General features: G+C 40.7%; 1 protein-coding gene across 2 annotated transcripts in view; it reads right to left on the bottom strand.

Moving 5' to 3' along the window:
* LOC137334821 (ADP-ribosylation factor-like protein 8B-A) overlaps positions 1 to 22,382 on the bottom strand; it is a 123,108-nt gene that overhangs the window by 86,606 nt on the left and 14,120 nt on the right. For both annotated transcript variants that reach the window (XM_067999824.1, XM_067999823.1), the window contains exons 2-4: positions 18,916 to 18,996; positions 2,909 to 2,982; positions 2,637 to 2,730 (exon numbers count right to left, since the gene is read on the bottom strand). In XM_067999824.1, coding sequence (XP_067855925.1) covers positions 2,637 to 2,730; positions 2,909 to 2,982; positions 18,916 to 18,996 — 249 coding nt within the window. The remainder of the gene's footprint in view (positions 1 to 2,636; positions 2,731 to 2,908; positions 2,983 to 18,915; positions 18,997 to 22,382) is intronic.

The following is a 22,382-nucleotide window of genomic DNA, read 5'->3' as shown; positions in this document are numbered from 1 at the left end:
CTTTTATTCCTTGTGGTCTCCAAAGTCTGAATGTGAGACAAAACTCCAGGAGACATTCTCCCATGTTGACACTAAAGTGTCTGTGTAAACCAACGATGATATTAGTCCCAATAATCTGCGCCTGTGACTACCTGCAACTCTCTGGCCAATGGGCATGCAGAGAGTGCATGTGTAACCGACCTTGTGATGTAAGATTGTATGGTAATGTAGTGGTATAGTACTGGACTAGTGACCCGGGGGTCGTGAGGGCAAATCCCATCAAGGCAGGTTGAGAAATTGAATTCAACAAATCTGGCAATTTGTGGCCTGGCACTAGGAAAATACGACTATGACAACTGTCATATAGTCACGAAAACCCAACTGGTTCATTAATGTTCCTTCAAGGAAGAGAACTTGCCATCCATACTGAGTCTAGCCTACATGTGACTCCCACACTACATGGTGCACTCTTAATGTCCTCAGGACAAGTAGGAATATGTAATAAACGCTGCTTTGTGGTATCACCCACATCTCAAGACATCTAAAAAAATTGCTCAAAACAATCTGCAGCCATGACATCAAGATGCAGACACTTGCTCCGAATCCAACTCGGCACTTTTATTGTACAGGTTACTGAGCTCTGAAGACTGGCCGCAGTTGGAAAGACCCAGCATATATCCAGTTTTTCCGGTTGTCGTCTTTAATGAGTCTGGCAAGATAACAAATAAGGGAGACAGAGGAGACTTTCATCCCCACCCCCCCCCACCCCCGCCCCTCAAGCTGGGATGGATCTGAACCCAAGTCCTGAGGGATGAACAGACAGTCAGACAACTGCACCATCCAATCCAAACTTCTCTAATGAGACACCACTGTCTCTTGTTGACATTCGACCAGAGATATTTCTTGGGAGTCTGTAGCACTTATAAAACGTTTAATATGGTACAGATTGGCTTAGTGCACTAAAGTACACTTTGGAAGTGTGAACTCCTTTAGTCAACTGATCTATTGTTACAGAACTCTTTAAAATAATGTCTTGTTGTGCTAACCATACTGAATTATTCACTGAGCGAGAATGGAACTGGAATCAGTGCACTGATTGCCACAACAGCAAAGTCACTGCTGTTTTAGGGTTTCTGACTGGCCGCCTCTTCCATACTCGGGGGTGTCAATATTCTGCTTTGTGAATGATTCAACACAAAGACATTTCAATTTAAAACTGCAAGCTTGACAAAATAAAGTTTAACTTCCATAACCTTTTTTCCTGTTTGCAAAAGGTTTTAGAACAGAATACCAGCTCAGCCTCTGCTACAGCAAAATAAGCAAAGTACATAGGGTAAAGCAAGATACCCTTTGATGTAAAAGTATAATTTCCATTGCTTCTTCAGTATAGACTTACTACAAAACATCCAATGCTTTTCCCATTCAGCAAGCAATGTATATTGCTGGCACCATAATAAGTGCCAGTAATATACATTCTTTTTGATGCATAAAATCATTTCTGCAAGCTCGGAAACAGCTATTCTTGATGGCAGCACCATAATGTGCAAGAGAAAAAGCACTTTTCAGAGACTACATGAATCCAATGAGTTAACACTATTACTGTACAAAATGGAGGATATATGATGAAAGCTTACCCCCCCCCCTTTATTTTACGGACAGCTTAAAGATGCTGTGGAGTCCGACTCACAGCCATGGTGGGGCAAATTCCACAGCATCAACCACAAAAGACAAACAGCAAGCACAGCTGTTTAAGAGTCAGGATTTGCAATTTTAATTTGCCCTCTGGAAGTTGTGGCACCACATCTATTACTTTACAGCAGTCCCAAAGTTGAGGCTATGTCCTCTTCCTATTATCCGTTGTCCTTCGTATCAAATTGAATGCAAAACAAACCATCTCTGGTCTACTTAGGACAATGGTACTCATAGCATTTCCTGAATGCCAATGGCAACCCCTCTCTTTCACCTGTAAAGCGCTTTGGGACGGCCTGAGGTCGCAAAAGGTGTCATATAAATGTAAGTCTTTCTTTCTGTGGTCCTCAACAGACACTGAACCATGTATTTCTGGGCCTCATTCATGGACTGCCTGCCAGTGAGATGTTAAGTCAGCTACAATTCAGTGATGTTGCCTCTTTTTTTCCCTCTCCAAAAGGAGGAGGCACATGAACACTGTTAGGGGGTGCTGTCCATCCAATTTTTATACAGCAACTGAAAGAGCCTTACTAAAAGAGAACTATTTAATATATTAGTCTTGAAGTTTTTACGTCTTCCTGTAGGAAAGTGCCTGGCCTCCATTTTGCAAATGCCAGCAGAGGCACAATTAAAAGACGGAGCTCATTATATGGGGAACTGTACTCACAGATCCACATCCCATAATGCTCTGGTGCGCAATATTACAGAAAACCCAAGAGCTGCCGTGAAGCAAGACACAGAAGGGGGCTGTGAACTTTGATTTTTTTTTAAATAGTGAGTTATACGAATGCACAAAAAATGAATACTGCATAGTTTTAAAAGATTATAAAAGAATTGTTTTAAGATAGAAAGTACACATTCTGTAAGCAATTGTAAAGCTATAGAAAGCTTGGGAATAAGGTTCTCCTACGTCCATGTTTATGGGCTATGCAATACAATTTGAAAGCAAGGGAAAAAATTAGACTTACAGGAATTCCTTGCAACTGTGGCTTATCTAATAAGTTGTGGAGTTCATTCTTTGAAGCTTCGGTCTTTTCAAAGTCTGCAGCATCCACCATGTAGCTACAAACAAGGCAAACATCAGGGTACACTATTCAGATATACTCAATGGAAACACATTCAGCTGAACTGTGAAATTAACTCAAACACAGGGAATTGAGGTTGGTTTGGGGTGGTGGGGGAAGTAAGGCATGTGCCATTAAAAAAATTAAAGAGCACATTTTATAATCTAAAAACTTACACAATAGCATTGACTCCTCTGCAGTAACGTTCCCACATACTTCGGAATCTTGGCTGACCACCAATGTCCCAAATCTGCAGGGAAAAAAAAACACATTTATTACAGCAATTTATTAAACATAAAATATGAACAGTACTTATAACTGGACAGTAAAGCATAAAGCAATTTAATCCAATCTTCTATTTGAGCAAAGCACATTCTGGGCCGCAGCAAGGTTAGTCAAACTTAAAACAATTTTACAGTTGGTAGAGCCTTCAATCAAAATATCACAGCAGTCTGGCAGCAAGGGTGGCATCACTCAAGGTGTTCTACATCAAGCAGAGAACCCAGGGAACAACCAAGACAGAAGTCAGGCTAACCAAAGTTTTGGAAAGACGAAAGAAACAGATCAAGGACAGAAAATGTGTGACAGACAATTTAGAAGAAGTTAAAAGCACTGATGGAAGCTATTGGGCCCATCGTGTCTGTGCCAGCACTTTGAAAGAGCTATCCAATTAGTCCCACACCTCTGCTCTTTCCACACACGCTTTAAATTTTTATCTATTTGTCCACTTTCCTATTATGGATTCCTCTGTTCCTAATGTTTCTGGTAGGGTATTGTATGTCCTAACAACCTTTTGTTTACAAAAAAAATTCTCCTGACCTCCTCCTACATTCTTTTGGTGATGATGATCAGATAAGTCACCCGGTCCGGATGGGATGCATCCTAGGTTGCTGAGGGAAATAAAAGGTGGCAATTGCAGAGGTGCTGGCCATAATCTTCCAGTCCTCCTTAGATATGGGGGTGGTGCCAGAGGACTGGAGAATTGCAAACGTTACAACCTTGTTCAAAAAAGGTTGTAAGGATAAACCCGGGAACTACAGACCAGTCAGTTTAACCTCGGTAGTGGGGAAGCTTTTAGAAACTATAATCCAGGACAACATTAATAGTCACTTGGACAAGTGTGGATTAATAAAAGGAACCAGCACGGATTTGTTAAAGGCAAATCGTGTTTAACTAACTTGGTAGAGTTTTTTGATGAGGTAACAGAGAGGGTTGATGAGGGCAATGTGATTGATGTTGTGTATATGGACTTTCAAAAGGCGTTTGATAAAGTGCCACATAAATGGCTTATCAGCAAAATTGTAGCTCATGGAATAAAAGGGGCAGTGGCAGTATGGATACGATATTGGCTAAGTGACAGGAGAAAAAAAGTAGTGGTGAAAAGTTGTTTTTCGGACTGGAGGAAGGTATACAGTGGTGTTCCCCAGGAGTCGGTACTAGGACCACTGCTTTTTTTGATATATATTAATGACATGGACTTGGGTATACCGGGCACAATTTCAAAATATGCAGATGACACAAAATTTGGAAGTGTAGTAAACAGTGAGGAGGATAGTAGTAGACTTCATGAGGACATAGACAGACTGGTGGAATGGGCGGACACATAGCAGATGAAATTTAATGCAGTGAAGTGCGAAGTGATACATTTTGTCAGGAGGAACGAGGAGAGGCAATATAAACTAAATGGTACAATTCCAAATTGGGTACAGGAGAGACCTGGGTGTATATGTGCACGAATCTTTGAAGGTGACAGGGCAGGTTGAGAAAGCGGTTAAAAAAGCACACGGGATCCTGAGCTTTATAAATAGAGGCATAGAGTACAAAAGCAAGGAGGTTATGTTGAACCTTTATAAAGCACTGGTACAGACACATCTTGAGTATTGTGTCCAATTCTGGGCACCACACTTTAGGAAGGATGTGAAGGCCTTAGAGAAGGTGCAGAAAAGATTTATTAGAATGATTCCAAGGATGAAGGACTTTAGTTACGTGGATAGACTGGGGAAGCTGGGGTTGTTCTCCTTAGAGCAGAGAAGGTTAAGAGGAGATTTGATAGAAGTGTTCATAACCAAGAAGGGTTTAGATAAAGTAAATAAAGAGAAACAGTTCCCATTGGCAAAAGGGTTGAGAACCAGAGGATACAGATTTAAGGTGATTGGCAAAAGAACCAAAGGCAACAGGAGGAAAAACTTTTTTACGCAGTGAGTAGTTATGATCTGGAATGCGCTGTCAGAAAGGGTGGTGGAAGCAGGTTCAATCATGGCTTTCAAAAAGGAATTGGATAAATACTTGAAGGGAAAAAATTTGCAGGGCTATGGAGAAAGAGCAGGGGAATTGGACTAATTGGATTGCTCTTTCAAAGAGCTGGCAAGGGCTCAATGGGCCGAATGGCCTCCTCTGTGCTGTAACCATTCTATGATTCTATGATATTAAATTTGTGCCCTCTCATTGTCGACTTTGATCAATGAAAATAGATTTTCCCCTATTTACCTCATCAAACCCCTCAATTTTGAACAGCTATCTTCTTAACCTTCTCTGTTCTAGTAAAAGAGCCCCCTTTTGTTTAGTCCCTTCTCATAACTAAAGCCTCTCATCCCCAGTACTATGTTAGTAAAAATCATTTGTACCCTTTCCATGGCTTTGACATGGGACACAATATTCTAATGTAAGGAAAGGGTTATTCAGACTAACTTGAAGTGTGCTGTCATACCACTATTGATTTGTCTTTATATTGTAGCAATGTTAACTATTAGCCTTTGTTTGCTAAATAGGGAAGTATGATTCTTAAATTGTTATTTCTTAAATTAGTTACAAGTGTACTAAGATGGTGACCACTGAACTTTTGCACTGAGACTGACCCATAAAGTGGGTTTTAATATGATATAACATACTTGCATTGGAGGCAGTTCAGAGAAGGTTCACTAGGTTGATTCCGGGTATGGAAGGGTTGTCTTATGAGGAAAGATTGAACAGGTTGGGTCTATACTCATTGGAGTTTAGAAGAATGAGGGGAGATCTTATTGAAACACAAGATTCTGAGGGGACTCGATAGGGTAGGTGCTGAGAGGATCTAAAACTAGGGGGCATAGTCTCAGAATAAGGGGTCGCCCGTTTAAGACAGAAACGAGGAGGAATTTCTTCTCCCAGAAGGTCGTGAATCTTTGGAATTCTTTACCCCAAAAAGCTGTGGAGGCTGAGTCATTGATTACATTCAAGGCTGAGTTAGACAAACTTTTGATCAGCAAGGGAGTCAAAGGATATGGGGAAAAGGCGGGAAAGTGGAGTTGAGGTAAAAATCAGATCAGCCATGATCTCATTGAACGGCGGAGCAGGCTCGAGGGGCCGAATGGCCTACTCCTGCTCCCATCTCTTATGGTCTTTTGACCGCCTGCTTAATGAGAGACGTACCACTGCACACTGGTTCCTAAGTTTCAGGGAGCTGCAATCAATTGGGTGCAAGGATAATGGTTAGTCATGCTAAAGGAAAATATCTGGGTAAATATTATCTTTTTAATTCAGTTTTCTGCAGAATGGGGAGAAAATCAAGCTCGTGCTGAATGCTACAGAATCAAAGACAGACTTATGATTAAAAGTTTCACTTCGTAGAATAGCAATTAAATGTAATAAGAAAGACATTTTTGATAAGATAACAATATAATGGAGTTCAGAAATAGGGCACATTAGTAAGGAAATCAAATTAACGGAAGAAATTGATACGGTATAGGTCCAATTAGATTCTCCTTATCAAAGAATATTTGAACTTTGGTATAATCATGTAATGTAGAAACGTGCAAATTGTCACGTAGTAGGGGTAAGGGATAAGTAGCCTGAGAAAGTGGAAAGCAAGATGTTTACATCTTCACCCAGGTCAATCAATAGCCCATTAGTCACTACTCTGCAGTTTAAAGATGTAAAACTATACACGTGAACAAGATGTGATCAGGTCTGTGTAGCTTGTTGTGTTGTTTGACATTTTGCTAGGGAACTTCTGGCTCAAAAGGTTTAAGAAGTGGCAGAGTATAATGAGATTTGGATTCGTAGAGTTTGATCAATCTGAATACTGAGCCCAGAAATGTATCGCGTTTGAGTCCTCAACCATCAGGTATAGTAAGTATTACATTTTAAGTGTATACCAAGTACTATTGTATGCACTGTATCCTTAATAAAACTATGAACGCTTGACCTTAACACTTCAAGAACCTTGTTGATTTTAAGGAAAAGATAGAACATCTAATCATAAATAAAAACCATCCTCTAACATTAACCGTGACCTAGCTGATGATTTATATAGATTTCATTTTATCTCGTTGCTTTCGTACTCTGTGTCCCTATTTCTAAACTCTAGTGTCCCACACCATTCTTTTTATATAAAACTTTATCAACATGTCCTCGTACTTTTAAAGATTTGTGTATCTGAACCCCCTAGTCTCTCTACTTTTAAAATGTTACCATTTCCTCTCATTCTTCCGACCAAAATTTACTGAAAAAGTAAAAATCATAACCAAATCTCTTTCCTTTTCACTTTTGCCTATAGGCACCAACCAATTTCATGTACTAACGTGCATTACTATCTTATTGTTCATAAGAAGTTCCATCTGCCTTTCCTTAGTTCATCCATTTAATTTACCCAGATCCCTATAAATCTGAGTCTACCTTTCATTGGCCACAGACCTTGGCATGGTCAACAAATTTAATACAAGTGACCTCTTTCATATCATGCCTAGCGTGAATAGCAGGGGTCCTAAATCACACCAAAAGGAACTCCATTCACTGCACCTCTCTGGACCCTTGTCCATTTACAGCTGCTTTCACCTTTCTGTTGCCAAACTAAATTTCAAACCAGCTAACTAATGTAGTTCATTTGACATGCCTTAACCTTCTTTAAAAGCTACACATTTGGAACTCAAAATGCTTCTGAAAGTTCAAGTCATAGGGGGCCCACTAATTTAGTTATATCCTCAAGGAATTCCAGTGGATTCATGAAGCAAAACCTCTTAATTTTAAAACTACGCTGACTACCCCTAATTGCTTCTGTGCTTTTTTAGATTAACACTGATAAGATTCTGCAAAATAGTACAGTACTTGTCTCACTATAAATGATCTCTTGGTTCTTTAATGCTGTTAGATTAAATTTCACAGTCACAAGATTACACATTTCCATCTTCCTAGTCATGTCACAGTCCTCAGTTCTGACATTTTTAATATGATTTAGTTCTCTTCTTACAGTTAGAAGTAAATTTTAATCTTTTCAGCTCCATGGATGAGTTTACCCCTCTGGATGCAAGCAGGCCACAGAGGTAGCTGTCAAGCATACTCACCAACCGTCTTCTTCCTCATTTTGGAAAAGCATAACAGAATATGGTTATATCACAGGTATCGATCTTGAGAACAAGTTGGGCAACCAGCAAAGTTTATCTCTGCACTGAACTATGCTGACCATTACACGCTGGCCAGTTAAAAACTATAAAAGCACCCCTCCCTGCTGAGTAATGGATATGTGGAAAAGCCTTCCAGCATAAGAGGTTAATTAGATGCTAATTAACTCCATCCAAATAAAAAGAAACTGCATAAATATCCAGTTAGGGCACAGAATTGAAAGTTACAGGCTAAGTATAGGCAGACATGACCAAATACTCCGTGGAATACAATGGTGGCCGTGCTGCTGGATCTAGGTTCTGCAGGCTCATTTGATGGCCTTTGGAGATACAGGAGAGCTTTTGCAGAACACCTCTCCAGGAAATTTAAAGTGGGGTACAGTCACAAACAGGACAGATTTTGTATATTGTCTATGGAAGCGGCAGGCTTAAACTGGATGGCCTTTCTCATTCCATGCTTTTTTAATGTTTCCCTACAAAACGTGGTTTGAGGGCAGCACCAACTCAAAAAAATATCAGACACCACCTTGCAGGCTCATGGAAAGCAATCAGGTGTTGGAATCCTAACCAGTTTTTGCCCCTACACAATTTTAAGATGTACAGTACTCGATTCCAGATTTCTAACTAACTTCACCGGTGAAGCACACAGATTTATATACAGGCCAACCTGGAAAATTAGCAAAAGCTTACTGACAATGTCAAAAAACCTGGCACAGCTTCAAAAAAGCAGACAAAATCAAAAGCACCTTTGAATAAACACCTATGCTATGCAGTTATACCAAAAGTACAGCGTGGCATGGGCTTGTCATAAATTAACCTGCTGGTATGCTCATCACCTGTATAGCAGAAGATGGTGGGATCGCTAATTTTTTGCAGAGAAACGGTCAACCTGTATTGGTACTCTGATTGTTAGGTTGTTTTTAAAAGTTTATATGGTCATCAGTGACAGAGACATTCTCCTCTTTCCCTCAGCCCCAGTTCAAGGTGGTACTCTTCTACCTCTCCTCCCTCAATTAAAACTGGCACTCCTCTTCCCCTCCTCTAGTTCATGCTGAGATGTTTTACTATGTTACCTCTGGAGTCCCCCAAGGATCTATCCTTGGCCCTCTCCTATTTCTCATCTACATGCTGTTCATAGACGACATCAACTGAAAACACCACGTCATCCGACACCCAGCTCTACCTCACCACCACCTCCCTTGACCCCTCCACTATCTCTGATTGGTCACACTACTTATCAGAGATCCAGTATTGGATGTGCAAAAATTTTCCTCCAACTAAGTATTAGGAAGATCAAAGCCGATGGGGGGAAAATTGGATAAGGCCAGTTTTTGGGCGGAGTAGCACGATCCGCTATTACCCCATGCCCAATGGTCCCTGCACAGGCAGGACAAGATTTTCGTCAGGCCTGAGGACTCACCTGCAATCTGCGTTGGAAATCAGCTGTGAACGAAGATTCCATGCAATTTGCACTTTCCATCAGCAGGGGGAGCTCCAATCTCTTAAAGGCTGTTAGAAATCTCAAAAGGTAGCTGGTACCTGTTATTTGCTGAAAATAACAGCCTGCTGTCTGCATGGAGTCTGAACGGAGATCAGACATTGCACACAAAACACAGATGCAGGTCCCATCCCTATGTTTACACACTGATGAGTTATGTTAAAACATTGAATAAAGGTTGCGCATTACTAAATCCCACATCCTCCAATCTTTATTGCTTTGACATGAATGGGCAAGGAGAGTGAGGTCAACTATCAAGTGGCGTCTCTTACCAACTGTACTACGCACTACAGCCCCATCCCCCACAAACCAATAAACTCTTTCCATCAGTACTCAACTCTTCCAATAAAATGCTTGCTCCCACCCTTAACACATTACCACTGTTTCAAGCCGCCCACCCACAACTCACAGGCCACACACACAAGCGGCTAATCAACCAATACAGGCACATGCCTCGCTTTCTTGCAGGAGAAGGTGGTGCATATCAAGAGGCAGCAAGTGGCAGTGGCATTTAGCCCTCGTGCCTGTTCCACCATTCAATGATGGACCTGCGACCTAACCCCATGTGCCTTAATATCCTTGGTTCACAGAAATCTATCAATCTCAGATTTAACATTCACAAGTGAGCTAGTATCAACTGCCGTCTGTAGAAGAGCAGTCCAAAAGTCTCACATTCTTTGCGTGTAGAAGCATTTCCTAACTTCACTCCTGCATGTCCTGGCACTAAATGTTAGGCTATATCCCTGCGTCCTAGTATTGAAGTCTAGGAGACCTCCAAAAACAGTTACAAATGTCTCGGCAGCCGGAGGCAATAAGCTAGCCAGTAACCTGCAAATCCTGCAAGGTCCCTTCAAATAGCGCCGATGGCGGGGGGTCCTCCAGGCACTCTTAAGACACGTTCGGATGGTCGGGGTTAAGACTGTGCGTTGAGCTGAGCGTTAGACACCATTTTGGGACTTATCACTTTAAATCAGTGTTGCACACCGATTGAAGCCATTCTCTTCCTACTTTACATGATTCCAGTGTTTCTTATACGCGCCTGGGCAAACTCCTATACCAAGATGGCATCTGGCGCATGTCACGCAGGAAACGTGCGTGTGCATCCAAGACGCCATCTTGGATGTCGGAGAGGCCGTGTAGCGTCGAAACAACGGACACTACACGGCCCAATTTAGCGCCCATCGTCTTCAGTCCCTGCCACAAACTCCATTCCCTAGCCACTGACTCCATTCCTCTCCCGGCCACTGTCTGAGGTTGAACCAGACTGTTCACAACCTTGGCGTCCTACTTGACCCTGGGATGAGTTTCCAACCACATATCCGCTCCATCACCAAGACTGCCTACTTCCACCTCCGTAACATCGCACCCTGCCTCAGCTCATCTGCTGCTGAAACCCTCATCTATGCCTTTGTTACCTCTAAAATTGACTATTCCAATGCTCTCCTGGCTGGCCTCCCATCCTTAACCCTCCATAACTTGAGCTCATCCAAAACTCTGCTGCTCGTATCCTAACTCGCACTAAGTCCTGTTCACCTATCACCTCTGTGCTCGCTGACCTACATTGACTCCTGGTCCAGGAATGCCTCGATTTTAAAATTCTCATCCTTGTTTTCAAATCCCTCCATATCCTCGCCCCTTCCTAACTCCGTAACCTCCTCCAGCCCTACAAACCATCGCAATCTCTGCGCTCCTCCAATTCTGGCCTCTTGCGCATCCCCGATTTTAATCGCTCCACCATTGGTGGTCATGCTTTCAGCTGCCTAAGCTCTGGAATTCCTTCCCTAAACCTCTCTGTCCTTCTTTAAGACGCTCCTTAAAACCTACCTCTTTGACTAAGCTTTTGGTCACCTGTCCTAATACCGCCTTACATGGCTTGGTATCAAATTTTGTTTGAAAATCGCTCCCTTGAAGCACCTTGGGACGTTCTATTACGTTAAAGGCGCTATATTAATGCAAGTTATTGTCACAGCTTAAGAATAACAAACACAAAAGAACTCTTAACAGACCATTGCAGGATTCTACTAATCAGTGCTAACACACCTTTTTAACCATTCATCCATTGTTGAGCCTGTTATTAATCCAGTTACCAATTGGTTATTGCCACTAGATAGTTATCACCTCAGATACTACAGTAGATTGCAAAGTAGGATTGCTATCTTCTAATATCATACTGCCTGCTCCTCTATGTTATCTATCTGAATAATCGTAGTCTCCAGGAAAATGTAAACACTTTACCCACTCACAATGTTAGAGTCTGGAGTTCTCCGATTCAAAAGTTGCTCCTTTTTTGAATTATCAGGATAATGCTTCCTATTTTCTAGTCCTCATGTATAGCCTTTAAAATATATAAAACCAGCATTACCCATTTTCTTTTCAGAAGGGATTCATCTCATCCATTGCAGTTGCCCTGCAGACATTTAGTTCTCTACCTTGTACAGAACTCAAAATTCCAAGACAATCTAATTGAAAATTGAGTTTGCCCTCCATCTATTGTGAATAATTAACTTAATATGCCTCTGTATTTCCTAGTCCCCCAAATATTTCTACCCCACTGATCCATTAAAAAGGACCTGATATTTATCCAGACCTAGAAATTGGTTTTGTTCCCTCTCAGTTGCTGATCAGTCTTTCTTTCTATTATCTAATTACCTTTTCTAGTGTTTTCCAACATCCTTTTCAGCTATCACTAACTGACTTTTCAACATTAGTCACTACTATTTTTTGATCCTTGTATCTTTATCAGGGTGGCCAATTCACAACTCACGAGCTGCATGTGGCACTTTATTCAAATTCCCTAAAGTGCAGCTTCCCCTTTCTGATTAACTGAACTAATACTTGCGTGAGCTGCTGCCGCCATTTTGTGCCAATGCCAAAATTACACTTTTTTTAGCCTAATAATATTTATTGAGAAACCATGGTGAAGGCTCATGGACTATAATGCAGGACAACACCAAGGCTGAAAAGAGTAGGGAAGAACACAAGGTAAATCAAGAAACAGTGACAAGCGATGCAAAGAGTTTTAAAAGCCTGTAGATTGTAGGTGGAAAGTAAAACTGAGGACGTTCCATGGATTTGAGACCCTGGGACAGAATGAGTTGATGTAATGAGGGATATAATTACAACAAATTAAAAAAAAAGAACTTCATCCTGCAATTTGTTTTGTTTTTGCAACATCTATACCATCTTTAGAACTAAGGGTTGGAAGATGAGCACTCGCATCTTTATACCGTTCAAAACTAATTGGCCATTAAGCCACAGCAACTATTCCAATTTATACGTGTTCTGTTTTAGCAATTTTCTCAAATTTCAAACAAACTAATCTTCCTGAAACAGAGGTGTCTTTCAATTGTGCAGTCATCCAGCTGTTGCACTTGGCTGCACAAAACTCATCTGTCTGCAGACAGTTATCATCCAATGCCATCCAACTCATCACAACTAGATCAGACAGTCTCATCAGATGATCTAGTCCCACTCTCGCTGGTATCATGAGGCAATTACTTAAACGGTCTGCACACTAGTATTTGTCTCATCACAACAAAGTGCATCTGCACTACAAGGAACAAACCAAATATGTTGCTGGTATTACACAAATTCAATTGCTAACACGTCAAAGAGTTGCAAATGAAAAAAGATTGAAATTCTAAAATGGTTTTACGAAAACATGCCATCACAAAGGGAAGAAGAGAGCCACACAAGCCTCCAGACCCCAGAGGATTGCAAATGAAAGCAAACTAAAGAAATGCAGCGAAAAAGGGCAGCTTGAGGAAGGAACATTGTGCTATTAAAACCATAAATTAGAACATCTGGTTACCAAGGATGTGACTTTGGAAAATGTTGTATGTTAAAAAAAATGCAAATCAAGGCCAACTATAATGTCAACCAGGATGCTAAAATTCAAAAGATGCTCTGCAAAACACTCAAAATAACATGCAAAGCAGTGAATTTGCCTTATGTTGATGCCATGTGTGTACTATGTACTATTTTTTGCACATCAATTTTTCTCTCTCCAGTCAAAAGTGATCTCAACCAGCAAGGTTATTTAACATCAAAAGACAATTACAACAAGATAAGCATTTTTAAATACATCACCAGTAATTCTGGGTGCTCAAACAACGACGAGAGCACTTTTTGTTTTAACCTGGTTATTAATAATTTCCCCAAACACTGCACGCACGCATGCAAACACACATAAAAAGGTTAGGAAAGAAGTCAAAAAAATTAGGAGGGCAAAGAGAAACTACAAAATTAAATTATCAAGGAATATAAAAGGAAATAGTATTCTAAAGACACAAATAACAAAAGAAAAATCAGGATAGGGATAGAACCACTAAGGGATATACACGATAAACTCACAGGTAATGACAGCGAAATGGCAGAAATGTTAAATAATTACTTTGCCTCACTATTTACCAGGGAGACTAACATGGTGGGCATGACATTAGAAGAAGAGATCAAAAAAGATATAAAGACATTTAAGATAGAAAGGGAGGAGATAATCGATAAACTAATCAAACATAGGAGATAAAACCCCTGGTCCAGATGGATTGCATCCGTGCATATTAAAAGAAGTTAGGGAAGAGAAAGCAGAGGCTTTAAAAATTAATTAGAAAAGAGAATAGTGCCAGAGGTCTGGCAGACAGCTAATATGATTCCTATATTTAAAAAGGGAGATAGAACAAGTCCAGGGAACTATAGACCAATTAGCTTAACGTTGGAGGTAGGAAAGATAATGGATTCCTTACTCAAAGATGTAATAGAAAATATAATAAATAGTCAGCACGGATTTCAAAAGGGAAGGTTATGCTTGACCAACCTTATTGAATTCTTTGAATAAGTAACAGAAAGGGTGGACAAGGGTAATGCAGTAGATGTAACACATTTGGATTTTCAAAAGGCCTACGATAAGGTACCGCATAGTAGACTCATGACTAAGGTCAGAGCATGTGGTGTCAGGGGACAAGTAGCAGAATCGATAGCAAGCTGGCTACAAAACAGAAAACAGAGAGTAGGGATTAATGATAGTTACTCAGACTGGCAAAAGGTGGGAACTGGTGTTCCACAAGGATCAGTACTGGGATCACTGTTGTTCACCATTTACACAAACTATTTGGACTCTGGAATCGGAAGTACAATTTAAAAATTTGCGGTTGACACCAAATTGGGGAGTGTAGTTAATACTGAGGGGGACTGCTACAAAATACAGGACGACATTAATAAAGTTGCAGAATGGGCGTGTAATTGGCAAATGAATTTCAATATAGATGTGAGGTGGTACATGTTGGTAGGAAGAATAAGGAGGCCACACACTCCTTGGAAGATAAGAGCCTAAATGGGGCAGAAGTAAGGACTTGCACAACACCAGGTTATAGTCCAACAGTTTTATTTTAAATCACAAGCTTTCGGAGCTTTCCTCCTTCGTCAAGTGAGTGAAGGGATTCTAAAAACGCATGGCATATATAGTCAGAGAACAATGCCTGGTGATTACAGATAATCTTTCCAACTGCCTCCTATAACACCTCGGCTGGGAGACGATCACAGCAATCAAAGGTGCCGTTGGTGTTCAGACAGGTTAGCCACGGAAAACATTACATCCCAGTATACTGAATACACAATGGGTTGGGTCAGGTCACAAAGACAGAGAGAGAAAGAGACCCGAAAGGCAGAGAGAGAGAGAGAGAGAGAGAGTCCAGTTGTATTAAAAACAGATAACTTTTTTCCACTGGTGGGGTTACATGTAGCGTGACATGAACCCAAGATCCCGGTTGAGGCCGTCCTCATGGGTGCGGAACTTGGCTATCAATTTCTGCTCGACGATTTTGCATTGTCGTGTGTCTCGAAGGCCGGCTTGGAGAACGCTTACCCGAAGATCGGAGGCTGCCTTCCACTAATCCTAAATTCACCTTCATCAATGGCATCATTGTATACTGTTGCTCTTTTACATTGCATGGTATCATAAAGCACTGATTTGTGAAGAATTTTATGTACTAGTATCTTGAATTGCTTTGCCTTATTTTTTTCTCTTCTGAAAATCAGATTTTTATTACTTTCCATTGGTGTAATTCAATCAGATACAAACTGCCATTAATACTGCATTCCCAGTCATGTCAGATAAGAGCTGGAAGGAAAGTTTATAAGTAACTAAAACGCGTTTTCTGAGAATGAGATTTTACAGTCAACAGTTTTATTTTGACTTAGTGCTGTCTTTACTATCTGGCAATGCACTTAAACACAGCCAGACACGCCCCAAGAATTAGTTTTGTGCATTTACATGACATCATTTCCTGTCCAGGGCTAGCAGGGGTCCCAATATGAACTGCTGTGCTATTATCACCTCATAAAATGTTAGGGTTATTTTACTGAGTGTGGCTTTGTGGTCCCTAAAAGAAGGATTTGTAAATAAAGAAAAAAAACAGTAATATTACATAATTTAAGTTGTGGTCATAGCAAATTTAGGGTAAACTTTATTTTTACTAGTTCTAAAAACTAAAACAGCAATTTATTTCCTAAAAAGGATGCATATACTGGAAAAAAAAGACAACACGGCATAAACTATTGTTTTGTTGGGAGGAGGCAGGAAAGGCCATTAAAGGTTGTATGATGTGTGAATGAAGGAACCATAAACAAATCAAATGGTTATGTCAAGGATGCTCATGGGTTATATACATTTTTTCATGATGAAAGCCCAGTAAATGCTCCCCTAATGGCTCAGCTGGTTAAGGCGGTAAGTAGTCACCACACAGATCAAGACGACAGCAGGTTCAATCTTCGTTCTGTGGCGAGTAGGCTGATTTTAGGTGAGGATGGCAATAGGAGCAGTACAGTGGCTTCATTGCCCCAGGGTTAGGGAAGGGTACATTGGACACCATCTGGGCTCACATGTGAAGCGCAGACACTAGTGCAAGGTTCCAAAAGGTGAACGATTTCTGTGAAATCGTACCTCACTAAGGAATCATGTCTTCAGGAAAGGGGGGAGAATTAACAGAAAAGGGAGGTGGGGGAAGCTCAGAAAAGAATGTAATCTTTCACCTTTGCTGGGAACTTCTAATCAAAGAGAAAACAACTGAATTGTAATATGTAGCACCCAAATTAATAAACATACCATACCAGTAACTAGCATCACACACACATACTGAGTAGTACAAATTCCAGGTGATCACATTGAGTATTGTAATAACAAATTATGATACAAGCAATACAAAATGTGATCACATCCAGAAAAGATTGTAAAGCACAGGAACTGTTACTTCTATCACTGTTTTTGTTCTAAAGATTATTTTCTTAGAGAATTAATACTGGTGTGTTGAGTAAAATAAGAATCCCAGTGGTCACCCTTCACTAAAATGCCAAAATCAGTAGATAACACCATTTTGATTAAAGGTGATTTTGTTTCACTGGAATGGAATAGACAGTACTCATTAATATTAGTGACCCAGCAGCAACATAAGTCCATAGTTTTGTGGGTCGAGCAATCTGCCATCAGATCCAACACCTCCACTCTTGGACCCATTACATGTCCATCTCAATTCCCAGGCTCCTGGGGCATAACATGCTTAGGTATATGATGTTGAGGAGGTCACGCATGTGCACAACCGAGGCCATAGCACTGTCTGAATGGGTACATCACGATTTAGTGTCCCAGGTTTGCAGCTCATTGTCAAGCTTTGTCTCCTAGGTTCGAAGTTGCATAAAGAAAGACTTGCATTTATATAGCTCCTTTCATGACCTCAGATCGTCCTAAAGTGCTTTACAGCCAATGACGTACTATTGAAGTGTAGTCACTGTTGTAATGTACGAAACGTGGCAGCCAATTTGCACACAGCAAGATCCCACAAACAGCAATGCAATAATGACCAGATATTCTGTTTTTAGTGATGTGGGTTAAGGGATAAATATTGGCCAGGTCACTGGGAAGAACTCCCCTGCTCTTGTTTTGCTTTGCAGTTGGAAGGAGAAAGCAGATGGACTTCTAATGCAATGCAATCTGCTACAGCTTGGTTTGCTATGTAATTGCTCTCCTATGTACTCCAATGCTACGTCACTTAATGCTTTACATGATGACTGCACATAATGTATTGGAGGAGGTCCCCATATTTCAATATGGCCTACGGAGAGCAGCAATGTGTGTAACTACACACAGAAACAGGCCATTTGGCCCAACTGGTCTATGCCGGCGTTTATGCTCCACATGAACCTCCTCCCTACTTCATCTAACCCTATCAGGATACCCTTCTATTCCTTTCTCCCTCATGTCCTTATCTAGCTTCTCCTTAAATGCATCTATGTGATTCTCAACTACTCCTTGTGGTAGCGCATTCCACATTCTTACCACTCTGGGTGAAGTAGTTTCTCCTGAATTGCCTATTGGATTTATTAGCGACTATTTTATATTTATGACCTCTACTTTTGGATTCCCCCATAAGTGGAAACTTTTTCTTTATGTCTGCTCTATCAAACCCTATCATTACCTTAAAGACCGCTATCAGGTCACCCCTCAACCTTTTTTTTTCTAGAGAAAAGAGCCCCAGCCATTTAAGCCTTTCCTGATAAGGATATCCCCTCAGTTCTGGTATCATCCTTATGAATCCTTCTCCAATGCCTCAACATCCTTTCTATAATATGGAGACCAGACTGTGAACAATACCCCAAGTGTGGTCTAACCAAGGTTCTGTATGAGTTTAACATAACTTCTTTGCTTTTCAATTTTATCCTTCCAGAAATGAACCCTGGTGCTTCATTTGTCGCTACTTTGTGATTTGTGTATCTGTACCCCTAGATCTCTTTGCTCCTCTATCCTATTTAGACTCTTATTATCCAAGCAGTGTGTGGCCTCCTTATTCTTCCTGCCAAAATGCACCACCTCACATTTACCTATATTGAAAGTTATTTGCCAATTACAATTGCTCATTCTGCAAGTTTATTAATATCCTCTTGCATTTTGGTGCATTCTTCCTTTGTATTAACTACACTCCCCAATTTGGTGTCGTCTGCAAATTTTGAAATTGTACTTCCGATTCCTGAATCCAAATCGTTAATGTAAATTGTGAACGATAATGGTCCCAGCACCGATCCCTGTGGAACACCAGTTCCCACCTTTTACCAGTCTGAGTAACTATCTTTAACCCCTACTCCCTGTTTCCTGTTCATCATCTGAAAAGATAGCTTGTTAAAAGTTTTCAGTGTATTAAAAAATAAACCATTTTATATGTGGTCATGTATAGAACAGTATGTATCAAAGTGGTTGCTAAAATTTTAATTTTTTTGCTGCAGAAAATTAAAATATTGAGATATACGGAAATATTTCCTGACAACCTACCTTTATGGTGACATTGCCTTTCGTTAGTTTCCTCATGTTGAAACCCACTGTTGGAATCATATCTTCAGTGAACTGACCAGACTGTACAGAAAACAAAAAAAAAATGAATCAATATTCATATTTTAAAAGATTTTAAGGGATAAACACCAGAAGTGTGCAAACGCCTTTTAGCTAAAACAGAATAGGTATTGTAAATTTTTATGTAGTCTTGAGCTAGATTGTGTTTTTTTTAAATATACAAGTTTGTGCGTGTCAAGGTGAGGGATATTAGTGCTGGGAAATGGAGCGTCTCCCATTTCAGGCATCCAGCGCCAGCATCAAGCACTACCTGATCTGGTAAGCACAGACAGATGTGAATGATTATTTCACTGATCCACAAATGAAACCCCTCACAGTTTCATGCAAACAAAAATAAATGCACTCGCATAAATTTAAGATTAGCACTTGACACAAAGGGGTTGGTTAAAAGAATTTCTTTCACACAAAAGATTATTCGGAAACAGAATGAAGTCAAGTCAATCACATTATTTAAGAGGATATTAGATAAACACTTGAAGGAAAAGGAAAAATACGAGAAGAGAACAGGGAAAGGAGATTAGATTAAATAGCTCCAATGTGGTACAAGCACTAACACAGGCACGATAGGCCAAAAAAGCCTCCTTCTATGCTGAAATTTCAATGACTAGAGAAACAGTCAAGGCAAATAACATGTCACAAGAAAACTTTTTTTGCAGCAAAAGTAGGTCCACGATTCTGCTGTCAGGACAAGTGAATGTGTTTCAGCAGTGTAAACACAGACAGTAGGTGCACACATACTGTTTTCCCATAATACAGACCCAAAAGAATTCCAATTTAAAACAGCCTCAAGTTAGCTAACCTTAGCTGAGACAGAAATCAGATTCAGCGTCCTGAACAGGAGGGGATGTGGGGGGGGGGGGGAAAGAAATTCAGCTCGGGTTCCTCTCCTGATTATCATCCAACGTTTCCCCCTCCCCCACACACACCCACCACTGGAAACTGCACATGTTAATATGGGGTAAACACAGAAATCTGCACCGCTTTGATCCTTCCCCAGTCAAATAATCATTGGCTTGGCTAACACACAAAGAATATGATGTGGAGATGCCGGTGATGGACTGGGGTGTACAAATGTAAGAAATCTTACAACACCAGGTTATAGTCCAACTGTTTTATTCAAATAAAACTGTTGGACTATAACCTGGTGTTGTAAGATTCCTTACATTTGTACACAAAGAATAGCCACTTGGCTGAGGGCTGCCACTGCTTGTGGACTTCAGCATAAGAAACTGGAGAGGAGGGAAAAACTTAGGATAAATAAATATAATGGAACACTGGAACAAGCTTAACATCCATCTTCGTGTCTTGTGTAAGCAAACTTATAAAAGGCATTTTCTGTTTTAAAAGAGTTTATTTTTAATAAACATAAGTACTGCTGAAGTAGGAGAATGCGGTAAATAGAAAAAATACACACACTACGACTCAAATAACATAAGGTCATCCTAAACATTTTTAAATTACATATTTGCAAAACTACTACTATGATATACAGTAAGGGCATTCAGATAATGGACCCTGGTCCAAATCCTCACTCCCTCTTGGCCTCTCATGCTTGCACTACTCTGATACAGGGAAGCAGGTGTTGGTGTGCACAAGTACTGTAAACCAAGTACAAAATGGATCTGCTTATTTTACAGTATCAAGCACTAGGAAACATCGTGATTTGCTCCTTTATACGTACTAGAGTGAGAATTGCATTGTTTATGGAGTCTGTTCACAGATGTTACACTATTTTTGTAATTTGAATCACAGGTTACAAATCTCAGTCAGGCTCTTTAATAAGGGACTGCGTCATGCATTGAATTGTGCATGCCTCTTACAGCATGCTCCAAGGGGCAATGTAGATATGAAAGTCAGCACTATTCAGATTATTCTTCTGTGTACAAATTAGCAAACTAATACACAAAAAAAAATAGCCAATGGCATGAAGTAGCCTATAGCCTGGGGGTGCAATCAGCAAAACGCGCCCAGAATGCGCTGGATACTGTGCCAGTTTAGTGAAGGTGAAGCTACACTGAAGTTTATGCTGGGGTCGTATAAAAGACAAGGAAAAGAAAATTTCCCTTCAGAGTGAGGATGAAGTCCTGTGGCTTCAATTGGCTGCTAGTCACAGGTCTTATATAGCAAGGGCAAATCAATTGATTGAATTTAAAGGAATTGTAACAGCAGCAGGAGAAACATACCTGGGCCAGTGGCTTCAATTGGCTACAGGTCAGGTGATTAACACTGGATTCACGTGACCACGGGTGCCTGTGGGCTCACAATGTGACAAACCCACTCCCCAACCCCAGAACAGGTGCAATCGGCGGAAACTGGAGGCTTGGCCAGTTTTGTGGGCAGGGACTGCTTTGGGCAAATGGACTTCTGAAGCAGCGTACAAGATCGCAGCTACTCCAGCGTACGGTGGTTATGGGCACAACTCATGTACGGTTAAAATTCTGCAATCTTTAGAGCTATTTCATTTGATTCTGCGCAGATTAAGCTGATATCTGGGCGGAAATCATGCGGAAACTCCAAGCCATAATGTCTTTCCGCCACAAATATGCTGATATCCTGTGTCAAATTTTAGTTCTACAGCTTTTTTACATGAGGTCCAGCGTAAGAGCTATTAATCTCCATGTACAAGGAAATATGATAAGAGTATGAACTACCTAAGGCACAGCCGGTCATGGTTTAGAAGCAGCTTCGGCTGTTCCAACCCACTGCATACAAGAGCAGTTCACTGCGTCCTGTAAGTACACCCAGTGCAGTATATCCATCAACTGCTGCTGCACAGTATCCATGCATTTCCACATTTATGAGGCATGGAAAGTGCCAGAAACAAAATTGATCACAGTAACCGTAACATGAGAATAAGACAAATGACACTTCTGCAGCCAAATCTACTGCTGTAAGGAGGTAGTGATAGTTGCTTAGAAAGGGAAGCAGCAGAAGGTTCCAGTCATGGAACGAAACTTAATACTACAAAGCAAAGCAAAATAAAATCAAAGACTTCGCTCCAGCACAGTAAACAAATGCTGTGATACACTAGTAAAAATAACCTCCTGGGCAAGATACCAAGGGCTGAATTGGACCCTAGAATGAGAAACTATCCTCAGGGAAGGAGGGAAAATAACACAATAAACACTAGGGCAACTTAAACTAAAATAAGCAAGTGAACATACTGTGCTGAACACGCTTGAGAAACTACTTCTGGCCCACCCACTCCTAGCCCTATGACTCCCCCACTGAACTCCTTTCCCTCTGTCACCTCAGGCTCTCATCACTCCTGAGCAGGCTATGGCTTCCTGTCGCCTCCTAAGTACCCTTCACCACTCAGCTCTCGCTGCCTCAGCAGTCATCCCAAGAGCCTTATTCCCCTTCTATGTTGTTTTCTGCACTTGACTACT

The sequence above is a fragment of the Heptranchias perlo genome, chromosome 18 (genome assembly GCF_035084215.1).
Source record: "Heptranchias perlo isolate sHepPer1 chromosome 18, sHepPer1.hap1, whole genome shotgun sequence".
NCBI lineage: Eukaryota > Metazoa > Chordata > Chondrichthyes > Hexanchiformes > Hexanchidae > Heptranchias > Heptranchias perlo.
This window is presented reverse-complemented; position numbering and strand designations above follow the sequence as displayed.